A 24,163-nucleotide genomic window follows, 5' to 3' on the forward strand; every position below is an offset into this window, starting at 1 on the left:
GAATGTTTTTGAATATCAATGCTGACATCAGCTTGTATTAAGTGTCTTTGTAGACATTTAAAACTGTTGATTCTGTATCCAGGTGAGCTACAGTGCCATATGTCATCTTCTGATGATGTTTGTTTTAAATAGCATGTATTTTTAACCATGGATCTTGCAGTTTGAAGAATATTTTCAACTGGTATTCAAGTAAATGTGTTTTTCTCTTCTTGCATTAAAATATCTTTAGCTAGACTAGGCAATAATTAAAAATACTTGTTAAAAAGATGAAACAACTTCATTTTTGACCATACATAGCTAACAGAGCTATATATCATTTTGAGCTCTCATCATTGTTGACTGGTAAAAAATAAAACTTAAAATCTGTGAAATCAGCATCTGAACCTTATAGTTCTCACATCATTCCTTTAAATCACAGATTGCCCTGGGCAGAGGATGGATCTTGTATTAATCCTGGATACCTCCACCAGTGTCACAGAACCCAACTTCAGACTCATACAGGACTTCTTGAAGTTCTTCCTATTCAAGGCTGATATTGATGGTGACCAAGTAAGAGTTGGCATTGTCATCTACAGTACCAAAGTTGCCATCCAGTTCCAGATGAGTGAATATATAGGAGATAAGAGAGGGGTTTATAAGGCCATTGACAATATACCCTATATGTATGGAAGTACCAACACCTATGGTGGACTAAATGTAATGAGGACTCAAATGTTCACACCAGCAACAGGAGACCGACCTGATGTTCACAATGTCTGTATTCTCATCACTGATGGTGTGTCCAATATCAATGCCAGAAGAGTACAGCCTGAGGCTGTAAAAGTCAGAAATCAGGGAATCCATGTCTATGTCATTGGTATTGGTCTGACAGACACCAAAGAAATTGACAAAATTGCCACACCCCCTCTAGAAGAGAACAGATTTACTGTCACCGATTTCAGTGACTTGAAGAAGATGAGGAATCAAGTGTTTGAGTCCCTCAATAAAGGTTGTGACGGTAAGTGCTTGTTACTGAAAATGCTAGTACTTTAACTTTTTAGAACTGAAGCAACAGGAGCCAAAACAGCTGTAGTCGTTTAAAGTCTGTAATTAAACTATGCTACTGACCACTATGAGATACAATGTGTATTGCATGTTTAGGGTTTTCCCAAGGCTCCTTCTGTGAGATATGTATATGTTAGTTTAACTAGTATAATTGTAGGTTTAGCGACCCCATGGGGTCTTCAGGGAAAATATTTGCTCAATATGTACCATTCTCATCAGGGCTGCTCATGAGACTCTCACTCTTTCTTGGCTAATTGCATGTCATCATGCCACAATAGCATGGATCATTTCTTATGCTTTCAGTCACTGGTTTGGCATGGCTAAATTATGTACAGATTGACCTGATATGGCTGTAATATTGCTGTTTTTAAGGTTTAACAATGTTCTCTCACTCCAGGTGTTATCATAACTAAAATAATATGATATTCTTCGTGTTACTTGCACTGACATTTTGAATTCATTTTCAGGGCCTACTCTACCACCCCCTACGCCACCCCCTACTACACCCCCTAAAGGTCAGTCCTAAACTAGCAATGGAAATATGTGAAAACATTTAATTGATCAACACTTGAATATTCATAGAATAATAGAAAAATGCTGTTTTCAGATGTAACGCTTACTTGCCCCCACATATATGTACATGCTTGGTATTTATTGTGGGTGTGTCTGGAACAACTAGGTTTATGAAGCAGACATTGAAACCTTAGCTAGTAGAGACATAGCCATTATCATACGAGCACACACGGCAGCAGAAATTTTGAGTGCATTTAATTTTAAGTTGTTTTTCTTTAAAAACAATTACCACCTTTAGATCAAATTTTATTTTATTATTTAAATCATATTCCAAAGAACCACAAGGAAAGCTTAAACTTTACGTGAATGATAATAACAACAAAAGGATGCAAGGTTGGTCAAAGTATCATTGAAGGATGTTTCTGGACGTCTGACACAGTCTTCACCTCCCTCTACTTACCAGATATCTCCGTAACTGATGTCCACTTCGGTCTGCTAGTCCTGGCTCAACAATTAACATCAGCCCGCAAATCAGGCCTATGTCATAAGAGCGTATGGATGAGTTTGCTTGTAGAGCAGATTGACTGGAGATCCCTTCCGGATTGTTTAAAAGTGTTGGATGAATAGGTTACTCTACTTCAAACTACTTGGTCGTCAAAGTACGAAAACACGCAACTCATGTTACACCCAATGGCATTTTGTGTTTCCTAGTAGCGTAAAGGAGTATTCTCACTCATAGTGCTGTGATCCACCCATAAAATCACAAGTATGTTTTCGGACGCGAATATGTGACAATCTTAGGATTGAAAGACACCTGTGCTTATGTCGTCACAAGTCGTCGTCATTACATTAAATTACATTTTTTGAATACTTCAAAGTGGCTTGCTGGATTCAGCTGAAAGTTGTGAATGTGAATGTATGTTTCAATAATTACATGAGGTTAAAGTTTGTTCAAGGCATCTAAATTGGAAGACAAAAAATTCAAACATCGTCTTTGCCAAAACTTAAAGGGCCAGGGGCCAAAGACTTGGTAAGTAAGATGGTCACCATATGTAGTTCCAAGTTTGTTCAAGGCAACTTGATCAGAAATCAAGTATGGCTGCTGACATTTCTCTGCCATTAATATTCAAAATTGAGTTGTTTCAATTCAAACACATTTGTTCCATTTTGCAATATTATGTCTTTGACTTTGTTTTGACCATGCTCTTATATTAGGGTATATTTGGTTTTGTAAACTTCTCCCATGAAATTGCCATCATGAGGGAAATGAACTTTGGCATCATATTTTGTTTGAATCATTAATTTTTATTCCTCAGTACTTAAATGCAGAATGTTTTTGAATATCAATGCTGACATCAGCTTGTATTAAGTGTCTTTGTAGACATTTAAAACTGTTGATTCTGTATCCAGGTGAGCTACGGTGCCATATGTCATCTTCTGATGATGTTTGTTTTAAATAGCATGTATTTTTAACCATGGATCTTGCAGTTTGAAGAATATTTTCAACTGGTATTCAAGTTAATGTGTTTTCTCTTCTTGCATTAAAATATCTTTAGCTAATCTAGGCAATAATTAAAAATACTTGTTAAAAAGATGAAACAACTTCATTTTTGACCATACATAGCTAACAGAGCTATATATCATTTTGAGCTCTCATCATTGTTGACTGGTAAGAAATAAAACTTAAAATCTGTGAAATCAGCATCTGAACCTTATAGTTCTTACATCATTCCTTTAAATCACAGATTGCCCTGGGCAGAGGATGGATCTTGTATTAATCCTGGATACCTCCACCAGTGTCACAGAACCCAACTTCAGACTCATACAGGACTTCTTGAAGTTCTTCCTATTCAAGGCTGATATTGATGGTGACCAAGTAAGAGTTGGCATTGTCATCTACAGTACCAAAGTTGCCATCCAGTTCCAGATGAGTGAATATATAGGAGATAAGAGAGGAGTTTATACGGCCATTGACAATATACCCTATATGTATGGAAGTACCAACACCTATGGTGGACTAAATGTAATGAGGACTCAAATGTTCACACCAGCAACAGGAGACCGACCTGATGTTCACAATGTCTGTATTCTCATCACTGATGGTGTGTCCAATATCAATGCCAGAAGAGTACAGCCTGAGGCTGTAAAAGTCAGAAATCAGGGAATCCATGTCTATGTCATTGGTATTGGTCTGACAGACACCAAAGAAATTGACAAAATTGCCACACCCCCTCTAGAAGAGAACAGATTTACTGTCACCGATTTCAGTGACTTGAAGAAGATGAGGAATCAAGTGTTTGAGTCCCTCAATAAAGGTTGTGACGGTAAGTGCTTGTTACTGAAAATGCTAGTACTTTAACTTTTTAGAACTGAAGCAACAGGAGCCAAAACAGCTGTAGTCGTTTAAAGTCTGTAATTAAACTATGCTACTGACCACTATGAGATACAATGTGTATTGCATGTTTAGGGTTTTCCCAAGGCTCCTTCTGTGAGATATGTATATGTTAGTTTAACTAGTATAATTGTAGGTTTAGCGACCCCATGGGGTCTTCAGGGAAAATATTTGCTCAATATGTACCATTCTCATCAGGGCTGCTCATGAGACTCTCACTCTTTCTTGGCTAATTGCATGTCATCATGCCACAATAGCATGGATCATTTCTTATGCTTTCAGTCACTGGTTTGGCATGGCTACATTATGTACAGGTTGACCTGATATGGCTGTAATATTGCTGTTTTTAATGTTTAACAATGTTCTCTCACTCCAGGTGTTATCATAACTAAAATAATATGATATTCTTCGTGTTACTTGCACTGACATTTTGAATTCATTTTCAGGGCCTACTCTACCACCCCCTACGCCACCCCCTACTACACCCCCTAAAGGTCAGTCCTAAACTAGTAATGGAAATATGTGAAAACATTTAATTGATCAACACTTGAATATTCATAGAATAATAGAAAAATGCTGTTTTCAGATGTAACGCTTACTTGCCCCCACATATATGTACATGCTTGGTATTTATTGTGGGTGTGTCTGGAACAACTAGGTTTATGAAGCAGACATTGAAACCTTAGCTAGTAGAGACATAGCCATTATCATACGAGCACACACGGCAGCAGAAATTTTGAGTGCATTTATTTTAAGTTGTTTTTCTTTAAAAACAATTACCACCTTTAGATCAAATTTTATTTTATTATTTAAATCATATTCCAAAGAACCACAAGGAAAGCTTAAACTTTACGTGAATGATAATAACAACAAAAGGATGCAAGGTTGGTCAAAGCATCACGATTGACAACTTCCGTGTTGTAGATGATGTTGCCAGAATATGGTGTATTTTCTTTGTCCTTGTTTCTGTTGCACTGGTTCAGCTTGAACTCACAACAGATGTTTGTTCAAATAAGAAAGTTTATTCATCACAAAATTATTTCTTCATATTTCGGAAGAGCTACAGGGTCTTGTGACAAAGACAATTCAATTGTTCAACTGAATAATCAGGGGAACATGTGGTACAAGTCAAAATAGGGAGTTGCAATGGACATATTTACTTCTCTGATGCGTCAAATTCGGAAATGTCCTTGATATGTCTACCATAAAACTTTTGGATTGGTTTGCTGAGGCCTTAAACATTGTAATCTTGATGAAACAACTTTTGACCAAGTGTGGTATAATGCTGTCTGAAATGTTCGGAAAAAGAGCATGAACCATTGTACCTGAAATGTTAAGAAATATTGCTCTACATTATTGGAAATTTGAGTGCAGGAAAATTTAAGTCAATCCTCTTGTCATATAATCTTAGGGAGAGTTTTTTTTCACTCTGAATCTTTCTGCATAGATCTAAATATGAAACAGTTGATGCATTTTCACTAATCTCAGCTATTTCTGGTTCAGTTAGTTCAACCAGTAGAAGGAAATTGGCTGTTTGACCATTATTGAATGATAGATAATTGATATACTGAAGCTTAAGTTAAAATTAATGGCCAAATTTCCTCCTTTTGAGTTTACCAATGCAAACAGAAATTTTGATGTGACATAAATAAAGCTGACAACATATTTAAATATCATTAGTGTTCAGGTGAGCTTTGGACCTGGTGCTTGTTTATTGTCTGCTGTTTGTCAGCAATCTCTCATTGTCTTCTCCAAAAGGGATTTAATGTTGGAACTTGTTGAGGATGTCTAGAATCAAAATAGTTTTGTTCATCACATGTATGCAAAGAGAGAAAAGAAATGATTAAGACAATAATATCACCCTGTTTTTCAAAACAGCAATCAGCATGTCCATATGTACATCCGTGTGTCCCTCCTCAATCCATTTTCGGTTTCTGGTGCAGAACTCCTAAACCATTGAATATTTCTTGATGAAACTTGCAATACAGATCAGACTAGTGGTGAACAAACTCTTTGTTGATGGGTATCAAGCCAGCGAGTGATTATGTGATAGTGCATGGTTACATTTATCATTGTTATCTGTTTTATTTAAAAGTGATGTTGAGATAGATGATCATCTTTGTCCTGCAGAACAAGTTTTTCCAGATTCTTGATTATAGACTTCAATAATATCTCTGAGGTCATCTAACTTAAGGTAATCCCAATCCCCAAAACAATGCAAGGTCAGTCATTACCTAAAAATTACTGCAATACTGCTGCCCTATTGTGAATTGTGAAAATATAGAAACATACTTATATGTTTCCAAAGGCCATTTCTCTTTCTGAAAATTTTTGATATTTGATGATTGATTGATAACTTCAAATACAGTAATTCTTCATTATATCAAATTACAAAACTTTGTTTCAGAGTGCCCCGGGGACAGAATGGATCTTGTTTTCATTGTGGATACTTCTACCAGTGTCACAGAGCCCAACTTTAGACTCATACAAGATTTCTTAAAGTTCTTCCTCTTTTCAGCCGATATAGGAAATGACAATGTCCGAGTTGGTATTCTCATCTACAGTACTAAAGTAGCCATTCAGTTCCAGATGAGTGATTATATTGGTAGTAAGAGGGAAGTTTACAAAGCCATTGACAATATACCCTATATGTATGGAAGTACCAACACCTATGGTGGAATAAATGTAATGAGGACTCAGATGTTCACACCAGCAACAGGAGACCGACCTGATGTTAATAATGTGGCCATTCTCATCACTGATGGTGTGTCCAATATAAATGCCAGAAGAACAATCCCAGAGGCTGAGAAATCACGAGATCAGGGCATCCATATATACGTTATTGGTATTGGTTTGAAAGATACCAGAGAGGTGGATGGTATTGCATCACGACCGATAGAGAAGAACAGATTCACTGTAAATGATTTCAATGACTTAAAACAGATGAGACAAGTTGTTTTCCAGTCTCTTCAGGGTGATTGTGAGAGTAAGTATGCTTTCTTTTTACTTGTTGCCTGCAAAAAATGGCACAATTAATGTAAAAAAGACATTCTTGTTCAGCTGAAAAATGTTCATTGTCTCTCTGAATTTGAAAAATCATATGACAATGAAGATTTAAATATGTTGTATTTCAAGTCTTTTCAATCATAAATAATAATTTGATAATATATACATGTATTTAATAATGTACTTGACTGTAATTTCTATGATAAGAGAAATCTTAATGGATTCCATGAATGCCTTCTATTTTACTTTCCTTTTTCATTTATTGTTTTTAACATGTATATGTTGTCTTTTAATGTACTTTTAATGTACTCATATTTTGTAAGATGTTTTTGGTGGAAGTGTTTTGTGGGGTTTCCTTTGGAAAAATATCATAATCATTGGAAAGAAAGGGAAATTGTGCATGTATATATTGCTTTCAGTGTCCTAGAATAATGTTAATGATGTATTAGTTGTCTTTCTTACTATGATTCTGGATAGTATTCAAATTATGCAAAATATTCCTATACAATACACATGCAGGTATGTGTATGATCAGAGATAGAAATTAAGGTATTTCTTTTAAACTAGAAAAACAAAGTATTGACAAGAAATTAATGTCCCCTTACAACCCCATCAATTATCTTTTGCTGTTAAATATATTCCTTTATTTTGAACCCTGCAATTTTGAACGCCATGAAGAGGGGCAGGGGATATTCGAATGGAGTTCATCATCCTTTTTGACTATTGAAGTCAGAGAAATTATATTTTACACACTGATATTACTGGTCATGATCTTAAACAAGTCCGAATTTGGTGTCATAAATTATGTTTTTACAGAGTTATGGCCCTTGCTCCTTTCAACTTACTGCACAGTGACTTCAATTGGGACAAGTTTTCTCAGAAACTACTGATGTTACATGAATGAAACTTTGCATGCTTATCTTTGAGATACTTGTTAAGACTTCGAAAATTGGTTCCATAAATGTTTTTTTCTCCAGAATTACTTCCCTTGCTACATCTGTTTAGATTTTGACCATACCCAGTTACGACCATTGATCCATGTTATTTTACAAAGTGCATAGTGTCTGCAATGGAGACAAGTTTTCTCAGAAACTACTGAAGTTAGCTTATCTAAGAGATACTTATCAAGACTGACTTTGAGAATAGGTGACAGAAATTATTTTTTCCAGGGAAGGGGCCTTTTGTGTCTGTTAATTTCACATTTAATCAATTTTTCTGATGACATAAAGCGACCCTAGTACGTATCTATATTTTAAGGCTTTATAGGATTCTGGGTTTTTTTTAGTTTATATTCACTACTATATGGACAAACAAAATTCTGTTGTTCCCCATGGCAGGGGATAGTGATAACGCTGTTTTTTGTTATATTTTCTTTGTATTCAATTTCTGTGTTGAATGTTGTGAACATTGCAGGAACTAAATGGATTGGATAAAAGTCATTAAGCAGGTTTCATTTTCCCACACCAATTAGATATGAATTGTACTACCTACTTTATGGTTCAGTGTGATCATATTCCAACCTGTCAAGAAAAATAGTATATCCCAATAGTCCTCCTGTGCAGTCTGTCAGGGAACATGATATCCTCATGGTCCTTCTATACTGTCTGTAAAGAGAAAGTGTATCCCCATAGTCCTCCTAGGCTGTCTGTCAAGAGACAGTATATCCCCATAGTCCTCCTGTCTGTCTGTCTGTCAGGGAACATGATATCCTCATGGTAATCCTGTACTGGATCCCCACGGTCCTCCTGTACTGTCTGTCAAGAGACAGTATATCCCCATAGTCCTCTTGTGCTGTCTGTTAGGGAACATGATATCCTGATGGACCTCCTGTACTGTCTGTAAAGAGACAGTATATCCTCATTGTCCCCCTATGCTGTTTGTCAAGGAACATTGTATCCTCATGGTGCCCCTATGCTGTCTGTCAAGGAACATGATAACTTAAGGCCCTCCTGTGCTGAATGTCAGTGAACATGATATCCTCATGGCCCTCCTGTGCTGTCTGTCAGGGAACATGATATCCCCATGATCTTTCTGTGCTGTATGTCTAAAAACATGATATCCTCATGGTCCTCCTGTACTGAATGTCAGGGAACATGATATCGTCATGGTGCTCCTGTGCTGTTTGTCTAGGAACATGATATCCTCATGGTCCTCCTGTACTGTATGTCAGGGAACATGATATCCTCATGGTCCTCCTGTGCTGAATGTCAGGGAACATGATATCCTCATGGTCCTCCTGTGTTGTGTCAAAGAACATGATATCCTCATGGTCCTCCTGTGTTGTGTCAAGGAACATGATATCCTCATGGTCCTCCTGTACTGTATGTCAGGGAACATGATATCCTCATGGCCCTCCTGTGTTGTGTCAAGGAACATGATATCCTCATGGTCCTCCTGTGTTGTGTCAAGGAACATGATATCCTCATGGTCCTCCTGTACTGTATGTCAGGGAACATGATATCCTCATGGTGCTTCTGTACTGTCTGTCAAGGAACATGATTTCCTCATGGTCCTCCTGTGTTGTGTCAAGGAACATGATATCCTCATGGTCCCCCTGTGCTGTATGTCAGGGAACATGATATCCTCATGGTCCTCCTGAACCGTATGTCAGGGAACATGATATCCTCATTGTCCTTCTGTACTGTATGTCTAAAAACATGATATCCTCATGGTCCTCCTGTGCTGTATGTCAGGGAACATGATATCCTCATGGTCCTTCTGTACTGTATGTCTAAAAACAGGATATCATCATGGTCCTCCTGTGCTGTATGTCAGGGAACATGATATCCTCATGGTCCTCCTCAACCGTATGTCAAGTAACATGATATCCTCATGGCCCTTCTGTGCTGAATATCAAGGAACATGATATCCTCATGGACAATGTGTGTTTGTCACTCATTGTCTGAACAGTCCAAGGGAAACAGTGCAGACTCAGGTTCCTAGCTAGGTTACTCTGACCTGATGGAATCAGTGTTCCAGTATAGACACATTGCAGAGGATCCTGATGTTAGCTGCTCAGAAGACATACATTGTGTGTCTACATCTCTTCTTGGACATCAGAGAGTGACGACAGACAATGATGGCCTGTCAACACACAGACCTGGAACTATTCAGGATTATTGCATGCTTTTGCTTACAGCATTAGTGTAGCTAAGGTAAAAAATTCTTTTATGAAATTACATGCCTATTGTTACTATGGTTATCCTGAAACATTCCACTTATTTGAATTTGTCCACCAAAGTTTCATGACTTGCCTCATCTATTATTCAGCATCAGAATCTAGTCCTCTGAAATACTTGATTCTGAGGTTGACAATGAGCAATGCTCCAGCTTTCACCAATTTGATATTCCTCACCTTTTCATTTACATCATTTACACCTTGATATTGTTTAAACTATCCACTGAATATTCTTCAAGTTGAACACTAAGGTAAGATCACAGCACACATGAACACTTGTACCATTGTGTAACACTCATCTTCATAAACACACAATACCAAGTGTCATATAATGTTCCACACTGTTGATATATATGTCATGTCATCATCACCCAATGTTCCCATTTAGCCATGTTATTTAAGTTCTATTCTGTCATCCTTCCTTTTAACATATCAGTTCGATTTAACATTTGTCTTCTCTTCTCCCATTAAAACCTGTATGGCTCAACTCCTTAGCTTATAATACTTCCAGGCTCTTTAAGAAAACAATTCTACGCAATACTGACATTGTCCCTACTAACACATAGGGCTGTGTGATTGTAAGCAAAAGGGGTTTATGTTTGTTAGCTCTCCTGGCTGAACATTCGTGTTTTATTATCAAAATAAGGTGAAATGATCCTTTTCTAAATCATCTTTTAGTGGAAGGTGGATGGATTTGCCAGATACTTGTAATAATCATCAAGCAATATAATTTATACTCCCAGTGAATTCAATACAAATACCAGACATTTGAAGTAGGATTATATACAGGGTACCATGCACTTTCTAGCGTGTATCAGTATCTTTTATTTGTACATCAGAATGAATTAGAGCAATAATGCTCCTTGAGTGAATGCCAATTCTTCAAAGAATCTTATGACGATGTGAGCTCTACAACTTAGAAGCTGACCTTAGAGATAGTATGTGTTCATTCTGACATTTCTACCATTAATAATGTGTTTGTATTTGCCCAAAGCCGATGTGTTTGTTTCTTGTCTAGCTTATGTCCACAGTGCAAACATTGCTTAACTGGTCTTCCATTCTTATTATCTGGCATACATCTTATGAATAAACATAATAGGAAATATCTGTAGAAAACCGCCTATATTAGTGTCACTAACATCTAACTTTCTGTTTTCAGTGAGTCCAGTAGCCTCATCCTAGAGAAATGACACTTCTTAATTGCATGCTGGTCTTTAGACCAGAGCTCTCATGGTAAAATAGTAATCGAATATTTACCATGTTTCTTCCTTAATAATGGAATTTACTATTATTTGCATTTCATACTAATTCTTGTTTTCTCATTTCATTAATTTTCTTTATTAATAATATTAAGATTTTTATTTGTTCACTACTAATTTGGCCATCTTTGTTCCAGTGTGTGTATGTGGTTGTCCAAAAGCTTTATGTGTTACTAAATCTTGCCCACTGTATTGTACACACAAAATCTTCACAGTATTTGTATATATAGTCATTGTGTCCTGGAAACTGTTGTTTCCATTGTGTGTTACAAAGTACTTTTCATTTTTCTGGAAAACTGTAATTGTCTCCTGTCATGTTATATTATCACTTTTGATGAAAATTTGATTTTATTAAATGTGAGAAATGTATGTAAAAAGTATCTGATGAACAATTTTCTTTTTATTCACTTCTTTATCCTAAGTGAAGATTTTATCTTTCTCTATTAACCAAAAAGAGATGATTAAATGCATCTGTTTATAGATATGTGTGTCTTGACTAGAATGTAGGATTAGTTATTTGCAATTTTAACTCTGACATGTTCTCTGTTTTGAAATCTTTTGATATTTTTGAATGAAATCATTCCTTTGCCCAGCTTGTTCCAACCTAATTTAAATTCTAATAGATTCAACCTGCTACAAATCCACCATACCTCTTCTCATTATCAAACTATGAATATGATTCTTTAGAATATGCCTTTTCCACTCGAGAAGTTCCATTACTGATGTATCAAAATTGTATTGTTTTTCAGGAGCCACGCCCCCACCCACACCACCACCCACAGAAGGTATGGTTCTCAACATTCACATTGCAACTTGTAGCCACGTTGTAGCAGACAAATCTGTAATAAAATCTGATTCTATTTCGATCATTTGTTTCTATATATATAATGATTTAGATGGATGGCCAAAATAATAGATATGTCACCTTATATATCAACACATTTTGTGAAACTTGGTTCATGATACGATACATATCAAAATACTTGTAAATTTGGGATCGATCTATTGGTACTTATGAAGCAATCAAATTTTGCTTTTTGTTTCTGGCCTGCATATTTACAAGGCCAGGTTATTGCAATTCTGTTTGAAACTCATAATAATATAGTGTATCATAATGTCAGGTTAAATTTGTGACTCAATGATAATTTGTTAAATCATGATATCCCTAATTAAAACAACCAGAAAGTATAAATTCAATTACATTCTATTTTATTGCATTTACAAAAAGAAAGTACCATGTTTTATCATCTATAACATCAAGTATGTTTATTTTTTGTATGATTGTTGACTTGTGAAACCATGAGGTACCATTTTACAATATAATTATTCATTAAGCTGTTTGAATTATGATTTACAAGGAACATTTCTGTTTTCAGTCAATTCCAATTTTTATGAATCTCACATACATAATTATGTTAGCTCACTGAGTTAACTGATAATAATCACTTCATGCTTTAATTTAATGCTTCTTAATAATTTTACTCTAATATTAACATGTTTTACTAAAATACATCTTTATTTAATTCACAAGCATGACTGAAGCATGACACATGAAATCAGGCATGTGCATGGACAGAGTGATCAATTATACGGTTACCACATCCCTACTTATACCTCCCTTCAAATACCTTTGATAATGTCATATCATGTGATCATTACCATTCATTCAAAAGATCTTAGTTAAAATTCCACTCCCCATGCTGTATCCGAGAGAAGCAGTGCCGTGTCAACTCGCTCATAGGTAATACCAATAATGGATGGCAATCAGAATAATACAAGCATTGTTGGAGCCATATATAATCAATGCCAATAATAAAGGAAATATCACAAATATCACACCCTTAACCCAGGTTGTATTCCATTATAAAATATATATGGTGAAAAGTTAGTGGTACAATAATTGATGAAAAATATAGCCTGCAACATATCAAAACCCCCAAATGAATCATTCAAAATATGTCTTCTACATCCCAGGCAACCTTTTGCATAACAGGATATGCATCATCATAAATGTAACTGCCCCACCTTATCCTACTGATTGATGACATATCCAAACTGTTCCAAATGCCATTGTCAACATTGTCTCCATGTATGATATCCTTCATGAGTCATTTACCCAGATAACACCTCATATAGTTCACCCATATTCCTACCATTTATCAGTCCTGATTGCTTATGCCATATGTCATAACCTAAATATCACAATAAGTCAGGCTGTATGCCTAACATAACGCAACCGTCCCATGTATGCTGACCCATCATAATAATACCTTGTCTGATTTGAGTGACTTGCTTCATGCCATTATACCGAACCAGCATATTTCATCACCATCCCTGCAAATGTTGTTTCAGGATGTGGTATGGTTCCAACAGATCTAGTTATTCTCCTGGACTCATCAACCAGTGTCAATCAGTTAAATTTTAAGAAAATGCTCAATTTCGTGAAACAGTTGTTGGGTACTGCCAACATTGACTCAGGCGATGTGAGGGTAGGAGTGTTGAGTTACAGCAATAAGGCCAGGATTCACTTCAACCTTAATGCTCACAACAAATACAGAAACATCGCACAGGCTGTCAACAACATTAGATATGTGTATGGCAAAACCAACACAGCAGATGCAATACGTCTGATGAGAGAAGAAATGTTTCTTAGTTACCATGGTGATCGTCCAGAAGTTCCAAATGTCTGCCTGATCATCACAGATGGTGTGTCTAGTGTAAACCCAGAGAGAACTATTCCGGAAGCCATTGCTGCTAGGGACGAGGGCATTCATATATATGCTATAGGTGTGGGGTTGTCTGACACACGTGAACTGGAGGCCATAGCCACATCCCCTGCCTCTGATAACATGTTTAATGTGCAGCAGTTTTCAGAGTTGTCTTCCTTGGCCAATGTGATCTTTGCAGATGTCTGCCCAGGTAAGTCCTCCCAAGATGACCTGCCATGCTACAAATCGGAAACATCAACTGTAACTTCAGTCATAAGTAATTGTATTTATCAAATTGATGAGAAATACGTGGATGTGAATTACCTGTTTTCCGTTAAGTTTAAGGATATCATTTTTAAAAGAGATATCTAATGAGCAAGCAGGCAAATCAGTTCTGAATCCCTCTCTATGTTCCCTAACATTTCCACCTACCCCTGTTTTACAGTGATCACTTTTACCCCTCCAACACGTGAGTTGTTATCCCTAGTGTCTATTGCAGCTGAGTGGACTGTAGTCCTAGCATGTCATCCTCATATGTGTTGCCATTATTGTATCATCATGTAATCAATTTATAAAGACCTCATCTTTTATACGAAAGTGGCACTGTTTTAACTTCTAAGATACTTACAGCATGATGTGCATGACACTGCAAATTTTATCAAGACTTTCAATTGTATTGCTATGTGATTGCACTAACCCTACTGTAGAGAAGACCTTTTTAAAATAGAAGCAGTTTCCATTTCAAGGTACAAGATGTGCATAACCTCTCAAATGCAGTTTTTATACCAAAACATTTGATAGATTTAATCATTTGTTTTCAATTTCGAACATTAATTGAAATGCACAGAGGAATGCATGAAAGCATATTACCAAAAGACTATGCATGGCATTTTACAAAATCTATGCTGATCAAAATATTCATTTTTCATTTATGAAATACGTACATGCTATCACCTTAAAATTCATTTCAACCAGTCAATAAAAAGGATCACAACAACCATTGAGGAAACGTATCATTACATTTGAGAGATGGAGATCTTCAAAGTATATTAATTGTTAGGTAGCTGTTAGTCAGGATTTTATGGCATGACAATTTACTTGTGGCTTTGAAGTTCCTTTCTGTAGCACTATTCCTTGCATCTTAATGAAAAGTGCTTGTTTTTTCTGTACTTTAATGTCTTTGTTCAAACCAGAATGGTCTTCCATATCATGTGATAAAACTGAAAGTTAATGCGCAACTTCTATTTTTAAGAACTTTCTTGTTTGGCATTAAGAAAAAATCATCTTTTGGACCAACGCATGACATTTTAATGCGGAGGTTACTAGAAAATTCTGTCCATAGTGGTAGTTGCTTAATTATTTAGAAAAGCACTTGTGTATTGGTGGAACAGCTTACTTTAAGCAGCATGTTGAAAACTTGTTCTATCATCTAATTGCAATAAGTGTGATATGTATGATTTGATTTCACATCTGTAAACTTTGATAAGACACTAATGTATCTGTTTGCATAATAATGTAGTTGCAATCAACTTAACAAAGTTTAGTGTCATGAACCATATAGCATGCTAACATTTTCACAAATTTGAATAATCAAATTAAATAACTAATGAACATACTAACAGTCATGAATCTGACGAACAGCTGCTAACAAATAAATCTTCGATAAACCAGTAATTTTATATTTCCCTTTTTTTCATATTTTCCTGCATCATTTAAACAGGTAAGACATGTTTAGTTTTTACATCTCTTTTTTTCAATCAATGAACGATACTGGGTATCCTCAGTATATGTAATAGAATGAATGTTGGGGATTTCTTTCAGCATGATATTCTCATATGCATGCATAGTCAATGTTAAGAATAATATATTTGATGAACTTTTTTATTGTATAGAGATTCAGGTTATGTAAATCAGACAGAATGGATATATTTGTGTTAATGTTTATGAAGATATTGATGTCAAGTTGTGAAGTGTTACAGTTGCCATTGCAGTCTACAACAGATGACACACAGAACTTTAGAAGTATTATATCATTAGGTATTGTTGTGACCACTGTATAATTCATGTGCACCCTATTGCTGTATTGTAAACATGTACATCACTGAAATGGAGAATATGCTGTTTAAATTCAAATTTGGAATTCATTTTATGGGTTTGGTTATGAAGTTTCCAACATACCTGAAAAACATAATTTATACATCAAAAGCACATAACACTAAAAGAATTTTAAGAAATATATTCAAATTCTGGATACGCCTGTGAAGTAGGCAAAACCTCTTGATATTGTAGTTCGTATCACTGAACTCCCTCCCTGTCTTTGTTCATGTTGACATTATTACCTTGTATTCTTCCTGTGTATGTCAGCCCCAAAGTGTGGACTGACAGAGACAGACCTTGTCATGGTCCTCGACTCCTCCACTAGTGTCACAGCTCAAAACTTTGAAAAAATGAAGCAGTTTGTCAAGGACCTTCTAAAAGAAGCTGATGTAGACCGAGGAAGCACTCAAGTTGGAATTGTCACCTACAGTACAGGAGTTTATATCCAATTCCATCTCAACAAGTACCACTCTCTATCAGCAATGCTCAGAGCTGTAGATGAAATCCCATATCGCTATGGGAGCACAAACACTGCAGATAGTTTGAAGGTGTTGCGGAGTCAGATGTTCACAAGTCACAATGGAGATCGACCAAATGTACGCAATGTAGCCATCATCGTCACAGATGGTGTGTCCAACATTAACGGGAGAAGGACAGTTCCTGAAGCAGAGATGGTCCGATCAGCCGGTATCTATGTTTATGCCATTGGTATTGGTCTGGCTGATGAAACAGAGCTGAGGGAACTTCCCAGTCATCCTGTCAGTGAGAACACATATACAGTGCAAGACTTTGATGAGTTACAAGGCCTAGAGCAGAAAATCTTTACCTCAGCCTGTCTGGGAGGTATATATTGATGTGTACATCATACTTCAGTCTGTTATTCAATGCGGTCTTGTCTCAAGGAGTGGGATTACTATGCTTTTGTGTTAAACCTGCAACCAATATGCTCATTTTTAACATTGTAACAATGTTTCTATATATATTCTATTAATATTCTATTAATTCCAAAAGAAATGCACAACCAAAGTATGAATGTTTGCATCTGAGATGTGCTGCTGATGCATCCTGTGTGCTGACACAGGTCTGATGAGTTCCAACTGTCTAGCAGTAGTTAATGCTGGTAGGTGGCGTTAATGCAAGCGAGAATGGGCAATAACCCTTGATAAATCTTGGCGTAACGATGTTACATGTGGGCATCTGCTCCTTGGGCAATCCTGTACATTGTTTGTCAATAAGATGGTAGATCTTAGTGGGTTGAACCTATAGATCTCTCACTACTTGTGTTGCCATCATACCAGCTTCAATCATGCCCAATACTCGACAGTTGTTTATATTGTTGGTGCCATGGTGCATTCCATATCCGACAAAGAACTTACATTTTGCTTTCATGGGTACCTTCAACACCTAATAGTCCATGTTGCACTTTAAAAGTGTGCATGCTGTTCTCAGCACATGTTCAGAAATACATGTTCTGGCTAGTCTGTCTCATGGATATGATGAGTCTATATGTTTACTGTTCATTTTTGAATTCAAAAACAATGATTGGAATGCCATTAATGTGTGTCTTTTGTTGTGCAAATAAATAAATATTGGATATTATTGATTTTGAAAGTTGCAACATGAGATGTGCATTTCTTTTGGAATTTAGTATATATACCGATGAATCATCAACTTTCACATGTGCGCATATAATATTAATTGTACTTGGTTTTAACTGAATTAGATACTGCTTGGATTGAAACATTTCTAGCTTGTCTCTTATATAATCTTTGGCCCTTAAGTAACCAATTTTATGTAAATGTTTGAATTCTTATTGGTGTCTGCTGGTGTTTATATGATCTGTATTAAGAGAAATCAAGGATGGATATTGTAACAATATCTTACCATTTGGATTATTATATGCAGTTTTCTGTGCTAGCCATTGATTTAGAAGTGCTTATTTAATAATGAACTGAATTGTTTTAGAGACAAATAATATGCTACTGAGTCAACATTGTAAGTATTTTTTTATTTTTTTTAGAAAACAATGTTGGGAACATATTATCATTTCTATATTGATGGAATGTATTTTTGTTCAGATGATAGATACTTCACGAAATTACAACGTGCATCAACTCCATCATTACATCATGATAGTTCTACAACATCACCTAACACATTTTAGTGCAATATAGTAAAGAATTAGTATTATGAACTTGTTGACAAATAGATTTACCGGTAATTTAATTTGGGGATTGACACTTTGTCTATGATTTTGGCCTTCATTACTTCACATTGGTAAAAGATTGAAGTAAATAATTTACCACAATTGTTCCACTTGCCCAGTTTATCCCAGATCATTCCATACGACATCCTTTCTTGGATCAAGATGCTCACTAAACAGGTCTTTGACAGGCATTTGGAAATAAAGCACATAAGGAAGAGAATTTGTGGATGTCATCTTCTTTATTAAGAGTGAGTGAGTGAGTATGGTTTTACGCCGCTTTTTGCAATATTCCAGCAATATCACGGCGGGGGACACCAGAAATGGGCTTCACACATTGTACCCATGTCAGGAACTTTATTAAGAGGAACATAACATAGTATATACTGACTTCTTCATCAGGTGAATAAATGCTACAAGGCAGAGAACATATATATGTACCTGTATGGACAACAAAAGTGATAAGATAACAAGTTGGAAACTTTGTGTTCCTTACAACAGAGAAGCTAACATCCACAAATTCTCTTCCATATGTTCTTCATTTCAAATGCCTTTCAAAGACTTGTTTACTGAGCATTTTGAGCCATAAATTCTCTTGCTTATGTTCACTAAACAGTTTTAAACTTTTGTTTAATGGTACAGACATGGGCCCAGTCTTATTTTGCAACAGCATTTTTTTAAGACTAGAAATTTGCTTTGGTATCAATAATGCAACAAACAATTCATGTCAACTGGCAAATGTAATTAGAAAATGGAGCATGATTTGGGGGGGATTAATTCCCCATGGTCCAGTTTTGAAGTTTATCTAGTTTGGCCTGTTAAGCACCTTACAGGGGCACGCCAGACAAGCAATGAAGACAAGCAGAAATCTAATGTCAGTGGAGTTCCTGGAAATGAGCCTGGACATGTATCAGATGTCTTTGTATCATAGACTGTTATTGGTGCCTGACACTAACCTTGAAATAAGCAGAAACCTCACTGTTGACTATGTCTTGTATTTGTCAGATGAATGAGAGGAAGTCATATGTGTTGTTGTATGGGTATTTACTCGGTACTTGAGAGAAAACAATAGGAATTGGATGGCCATAGAATTGTTCAAGAGTCAAGTGTAAAGTGACCTTGATCTACACTCAAGAAAACTAGGGGATATGGTTGGTAAGGACATGCTCACCTGAGTGTAAACACCTGCTGTAATCATTGTTAGTTCTCACTTTTTCATGAGTGTATGTATAAGTTTCCATCATGTGACAGAGATGTAAGTATGAATACCCGGATTGTATCTAAAGAAATTCAAAATATCATAGAGTATATGTTGTCATTGCCCCATTTTCTGCTACAAGATTTAAATGGTTGAAACTTTTTTGCAAAAGAGAGTGTAACAGAAAACATAGGAATTAGCTATCTTGTTTTTGTATTTGACCATTCAAAATATTTGATACGAGTTAGTTCTCAGGTCTCACCACTTGACATAGTTTGATATAGAATAGGCCCCCAGTAATCATTAGTTGCCATACAAGGCAACTATATGGATCGGGTGGTCGGACTCTGTGACAGCATGGCATATTGTTGCTCTCATATCAACATCTGGATTGTCTGGTCCAAATTGTTTTGTGGCCACCATCACATAGCTGGAATATTGCTAAGTGCAGTGTTAAGCAACAAAATACAATCATTTTACTTTTGAAAGAGTCTTTAATTGTATTTTATCTGTTACAAGATTATGCATGATGTTTGTGTATTGAATAGTCCATTGTGTTGATTTTCTGTGACTGAAAGACCGTTTGTCTTGTTTTGCCACTGTTCATGATCACTTATTATATTATTCATGTATAATACATGAGGTCTATTTTAACGCCTAACATTGTCTCCACAGCTAATGCCATATGAATATATGCTATGTATCTGTTGATATTTACTCTTACATGTTCTCTGTATACATGTGTATACAATACTACTCTTGTTTGATTGTTCCCTCTTGGGTCATTTAGATGTGCAATTTGCACAGTGTTTATTTTTATTCTGTGATTAAAACAGTATCATTGTATATATCTTCTGAACTGTTTACTCTTAGTACAATTAACCTGATAACAAAGTTTATTATATTATATAAAGATAATGCCACTCACTGAATATAATGAATTCTTATTTCCATCTACTCTCCATATTTCAGCACCTACAACAGGTAAGCAAACTATTCTGCGTATTTCTGATTTCTAAAAAAAGATATTTTCAAATTTTGTCTGAAAAACAAATAATATGCTATTTTCTTTTTGAAATATAACCTTGTATTTTTGTAATCATAATTTTGTGTAAGTACTATGATTTTATTCATTGGTTATATGGTAAGATAATTTATTTTTAGATGCATATTTTGTGTATTTCTAATGATATATAATGTATAAGGTAGGTAATATGTAGGCTGTGGTAACTGCAGGGCTAGATGTGACCAAGGACAGACACCACAATGACAAAACCTTTCTCTTGAACATCTAAAATAAGCTGTTCCACAAAGGGATCTCACTGCTATGAGTATGACAAAACTAATTGTGCCTGCACAGGAATTATAAGCCAAGGTCTCTCTGTGGAACAAAGCCTTGCACCATCACATCGCTGAACAGTTCACACACTGTAATGCAGTTCTTTGGGGATTTAATCTCATCTTTATAAAAATAACACTTATTTCTAGTTGATTTGATTAACATAACTTATCTCTGATATTACCTTGCAAATTATTTAGTGATTGAAATCGATTTTTGACACAAAAATACCATTGATGAGTTACAAGTATGTGACATTCAAGAGGAATGGGTGAGGAGTTTATTTCTGTTCATTTGAAAGTGCATAAATGTGTTCAACACAAATAACATTATGTGGTATTTTTTGCAGTAGCTTCAGAAATGATAAATGAAGGTTATGTACATGTGGAAATGTATCACTTCTGAAATTCATTTATGGCACTGTACTTCATAAAGTGCATTCTGTAATATAGTGTGTGAACTGTTTCTGAACACAAGTTATTCTTGTCAAGCACTGTCACCTGTGCACTATAGTTACATCATCATCATCATCATCATCATCATTCATGTCCCATCATGACATTGTGTGTCCTGGTGCTAAAATCTATTTTGTATTCCATGCTTGATCAACATTCATATTTGCTGACATGACTTTAAAAAAAGACTATGTTTCTCTTATGTAAATGTTGCTATGTTTACTTGTGCATGATTTGTTCATTAATGTATCCAACATGTATTTATGTTCTGTGTTTAACACCCTGGGCTTATTTAATTGTACTGCAATACAATTAAAGAACATTGGCTTTAATTAAAAATTACCTAGCCAAAGACCAAATTAGTTTGCATTGCCTGAGTTGCTTCATTGATTGATTTATGTAGTAATTGAGGAAGGGAATCTGTCTGACTAATGAATTGCTTGAAATACATCTTTAATCATTATTGACTGCAATTCTTTAAAGATGGAAAGCATATGCTTGATCATAATACATGCATGTTAAAGCAATTATGTCCATTATAATAACATATTTAGGCTTTATTGCAAAATGTTATGATACATTAGAAAATGCCAAGTTTTTTTAATCTAAGTAATTTTTACACAATTGATATAATCTATCTAAAACATTGTGGATAGCAAACTTTAAATTTACAAAAGGCAAAGGTAAATTTTGAGATATGAATCATTCAATTGAAATAAAGTATCAAAATAGATCCTTTTCATGTAATACAGTGATCAATGCATCTCCATTATTCCAATAGCAAATAATAGGATATTGATGCAAGTTATAAATTCTGGCTTGTAACATGAACTACCTCACTTTTAGTAAGCATCACTGCATATCAGGACCACCTCTGTGGTCTAGGGGTAAAGTGTCCGCCCAGAGAGCGGATAAGGTCCGGGGTTCGATCCTGGGCGTGTCATACTAAAGGACGTTAAAAGATGGTTCTTGTTGTTACCCTGCCTGGTGCTTGTTATTAAGGGCTCATCAGCTCAGAGTCAGTATAATGTGTGTGAGTGGTGTATTCATATTAAGCTGCGGCATGGTATCTCAGTGGGCTAGCAATATAAATTGGCATTTTTCTGGACTTGTACAAGCAGCCACACACACACATACACGTGCATGCACATCACTAGGTAAGTGCAATATTCTTGGACGTTAAACCCCATTTCACCTCACCTCACTGCATATCAAAGCAGGTATTGAAATGAGAGAAGAAAAAAAGACCAAATTAAATGCTTATGTTATCTAATCTTCCTTAAACTGTTTTCTTCATGGATACATACACTGTATTCCATGCTCTTCCTGGTGTTAAGTACTACTTCTGTCACTGACTACATGAGGACTCACCTGCCAGATTAACTACATAACTTGTCACACATTGAATATATCCTCCTCAAAGCACTGTACCACTGTATATTCTACGCAAAAGTGGTGCTGTTTCATGACCTCCTAATGTAACTGTAACTTTACTGTTGAAGAAATGCATAGTTTGTGAATGAGTGTGGGAATTTAAATAGCATGTTTATGTCTCAGCTCATGAATATTGAATCAAATAATGTACCTTTGTAAGAAAAGTGGTTTACAAAGATAATTGCTGTCATGGTTAACTGTCTAGATCGAATTATTAGTGTAGAACTTTATATTTGATGGTACCGGTACCTTTTGTTATGTCAAACATGGAGTTAAAATGTATTCAGGCCTGATGGCAGTTGAAAACTCAAGGTACTTTTACCCAACATAACATACATGCATGACACTTTAAAACAGCAGTGCTTGCTGTATGAAGCTTCTTTGTGTTAGATGACTTGCTATAGTATGAGAATAAATAATTGTGGCAGGTAAATTGAGTTAAAGTAAATGTCTGGTATGTATGTGTGCATGCTTTATGGTCCTGTATTGTGTTGTTTATGTTCATTTGTCTCTCCACCTAGTCTCTTGATAGGTAAGTCACTTTTGATTTGTAAAAAATTATGTTGGAGGGAAAAAAATCATCTGTTAAACATTTATTAATACAAAGTGAATATAGTTGAGTCTGTTAAGTTGTTGATATGAAATGACCAAATTAGTTGTTACAGTTAAATTAACAACACTAGCAGTATTTCCCTTGATTGATCAGAGTCTGCATTCAAATGCACAGTCTTGTCCTATATTCTTATGAGAAATTTGTTGTAGGTCCTGTGGGAATACCCATCAGTGGCCCTGATGGAAGACCAATTGTAGGTCCTGACGGGAAGCCAGTCATAGTTGGACCAGATGAAAGTGTAGTTCTTGGTTCTGATGGTCGTCCTATGATAGGTCCAGAAGGAAAGCCAATCATTTTAGGCCCATATGAAAGTGTAGTTCTTGGATCTGATGGTCAGCCCTTTGTTGATCCAGATGGATTGCCCGTTATTATAGGTCCTGGGGAAAGGCCACTTCTTGGCCCTGATGGCACACCTTATATAGGCCCTAGTGGCATGCCACTTATACTGGGACCAGATGACATTCTAGCTGTTGGTTCAGATGGAAACCCCATTGTTGATCCAAATGGAGCACCAATTGTGTTGGGCCCTGGTGAAAGCTTAGCTAAAGATCCAGATAACAGACCAGTTACCCGTCCTGATGGAACACCAATTGTGTTGGGCCCTGGTGAAAGCTTAGCTAAAGATCCAGATAACAGACCAGTTACCCGTCCTGATGGAACACCAATTGTGTTGGGCCCTGGTGAAAGTTTAGCTAAAGGTCCAGATAACAGACCAGTTACCCGT

At 35.9% G+C, this 24,163-nt stretch overlaps 1 protein-coding gene across 26 annotated transcripts in view; it reads left to right on the top strand.

The window, feature by feature from the left end:
• Positions 1-24,163, top strand: part of LOC124132118 — a 239,477-nt gene that overhangs the window by 172,587 nt on the left and 42,727 nt on the right. For 18 of the 26 annotated variants that reach the window (XM_048382600.1, XM_048382604.1, XM_048382610.1 and 15 more), the window contains 4 exons: positions 12,142-12,177; positions 13,745-14,311; positions 14,546-14,569; positions 20,571-20,582. In XM_048382600.1, coding sequence (XP_048238557.1) covers positions 12,142-12,177; positions 13,745-14,311; positions 14,546-14,569; positions 20,571-20,582 — 639 coding nt within the window. Of the gene's footprint in view, positions 1-418; positions 998-1,511; positions 1,560-3,302; positions 3,882-4,395; positions 4,444-6,356; positions 6,936-12,141; positions 12,178-13,744; positions 14,312-14,545; positions 14,570-20,570; positions 20,583-24,163 lie in introns of all 26 variants that reach the window. The other 8 variants (XM_048382619.1, XM_048382625.1, XM_048382623.1 and 5 more) reach the window with 5 other exon arrangements.

Source organism: Haliotis rufescens, unplaced genomic scaffold (genome assembly GCF_023055435.1).
Source record: "Haliotis rufescens isolate VD_foot unplaced genomic scaffold, xgHalRufe1.0.p SCAF_4, whole genome shotgun sequence".
Taxonomy (NCBI): Eukaryota; Metazoa; Mollusca; class Gastropoda; order Lepetellida; family Haliotidae; genus Haliotis; species Haliotis rufescens.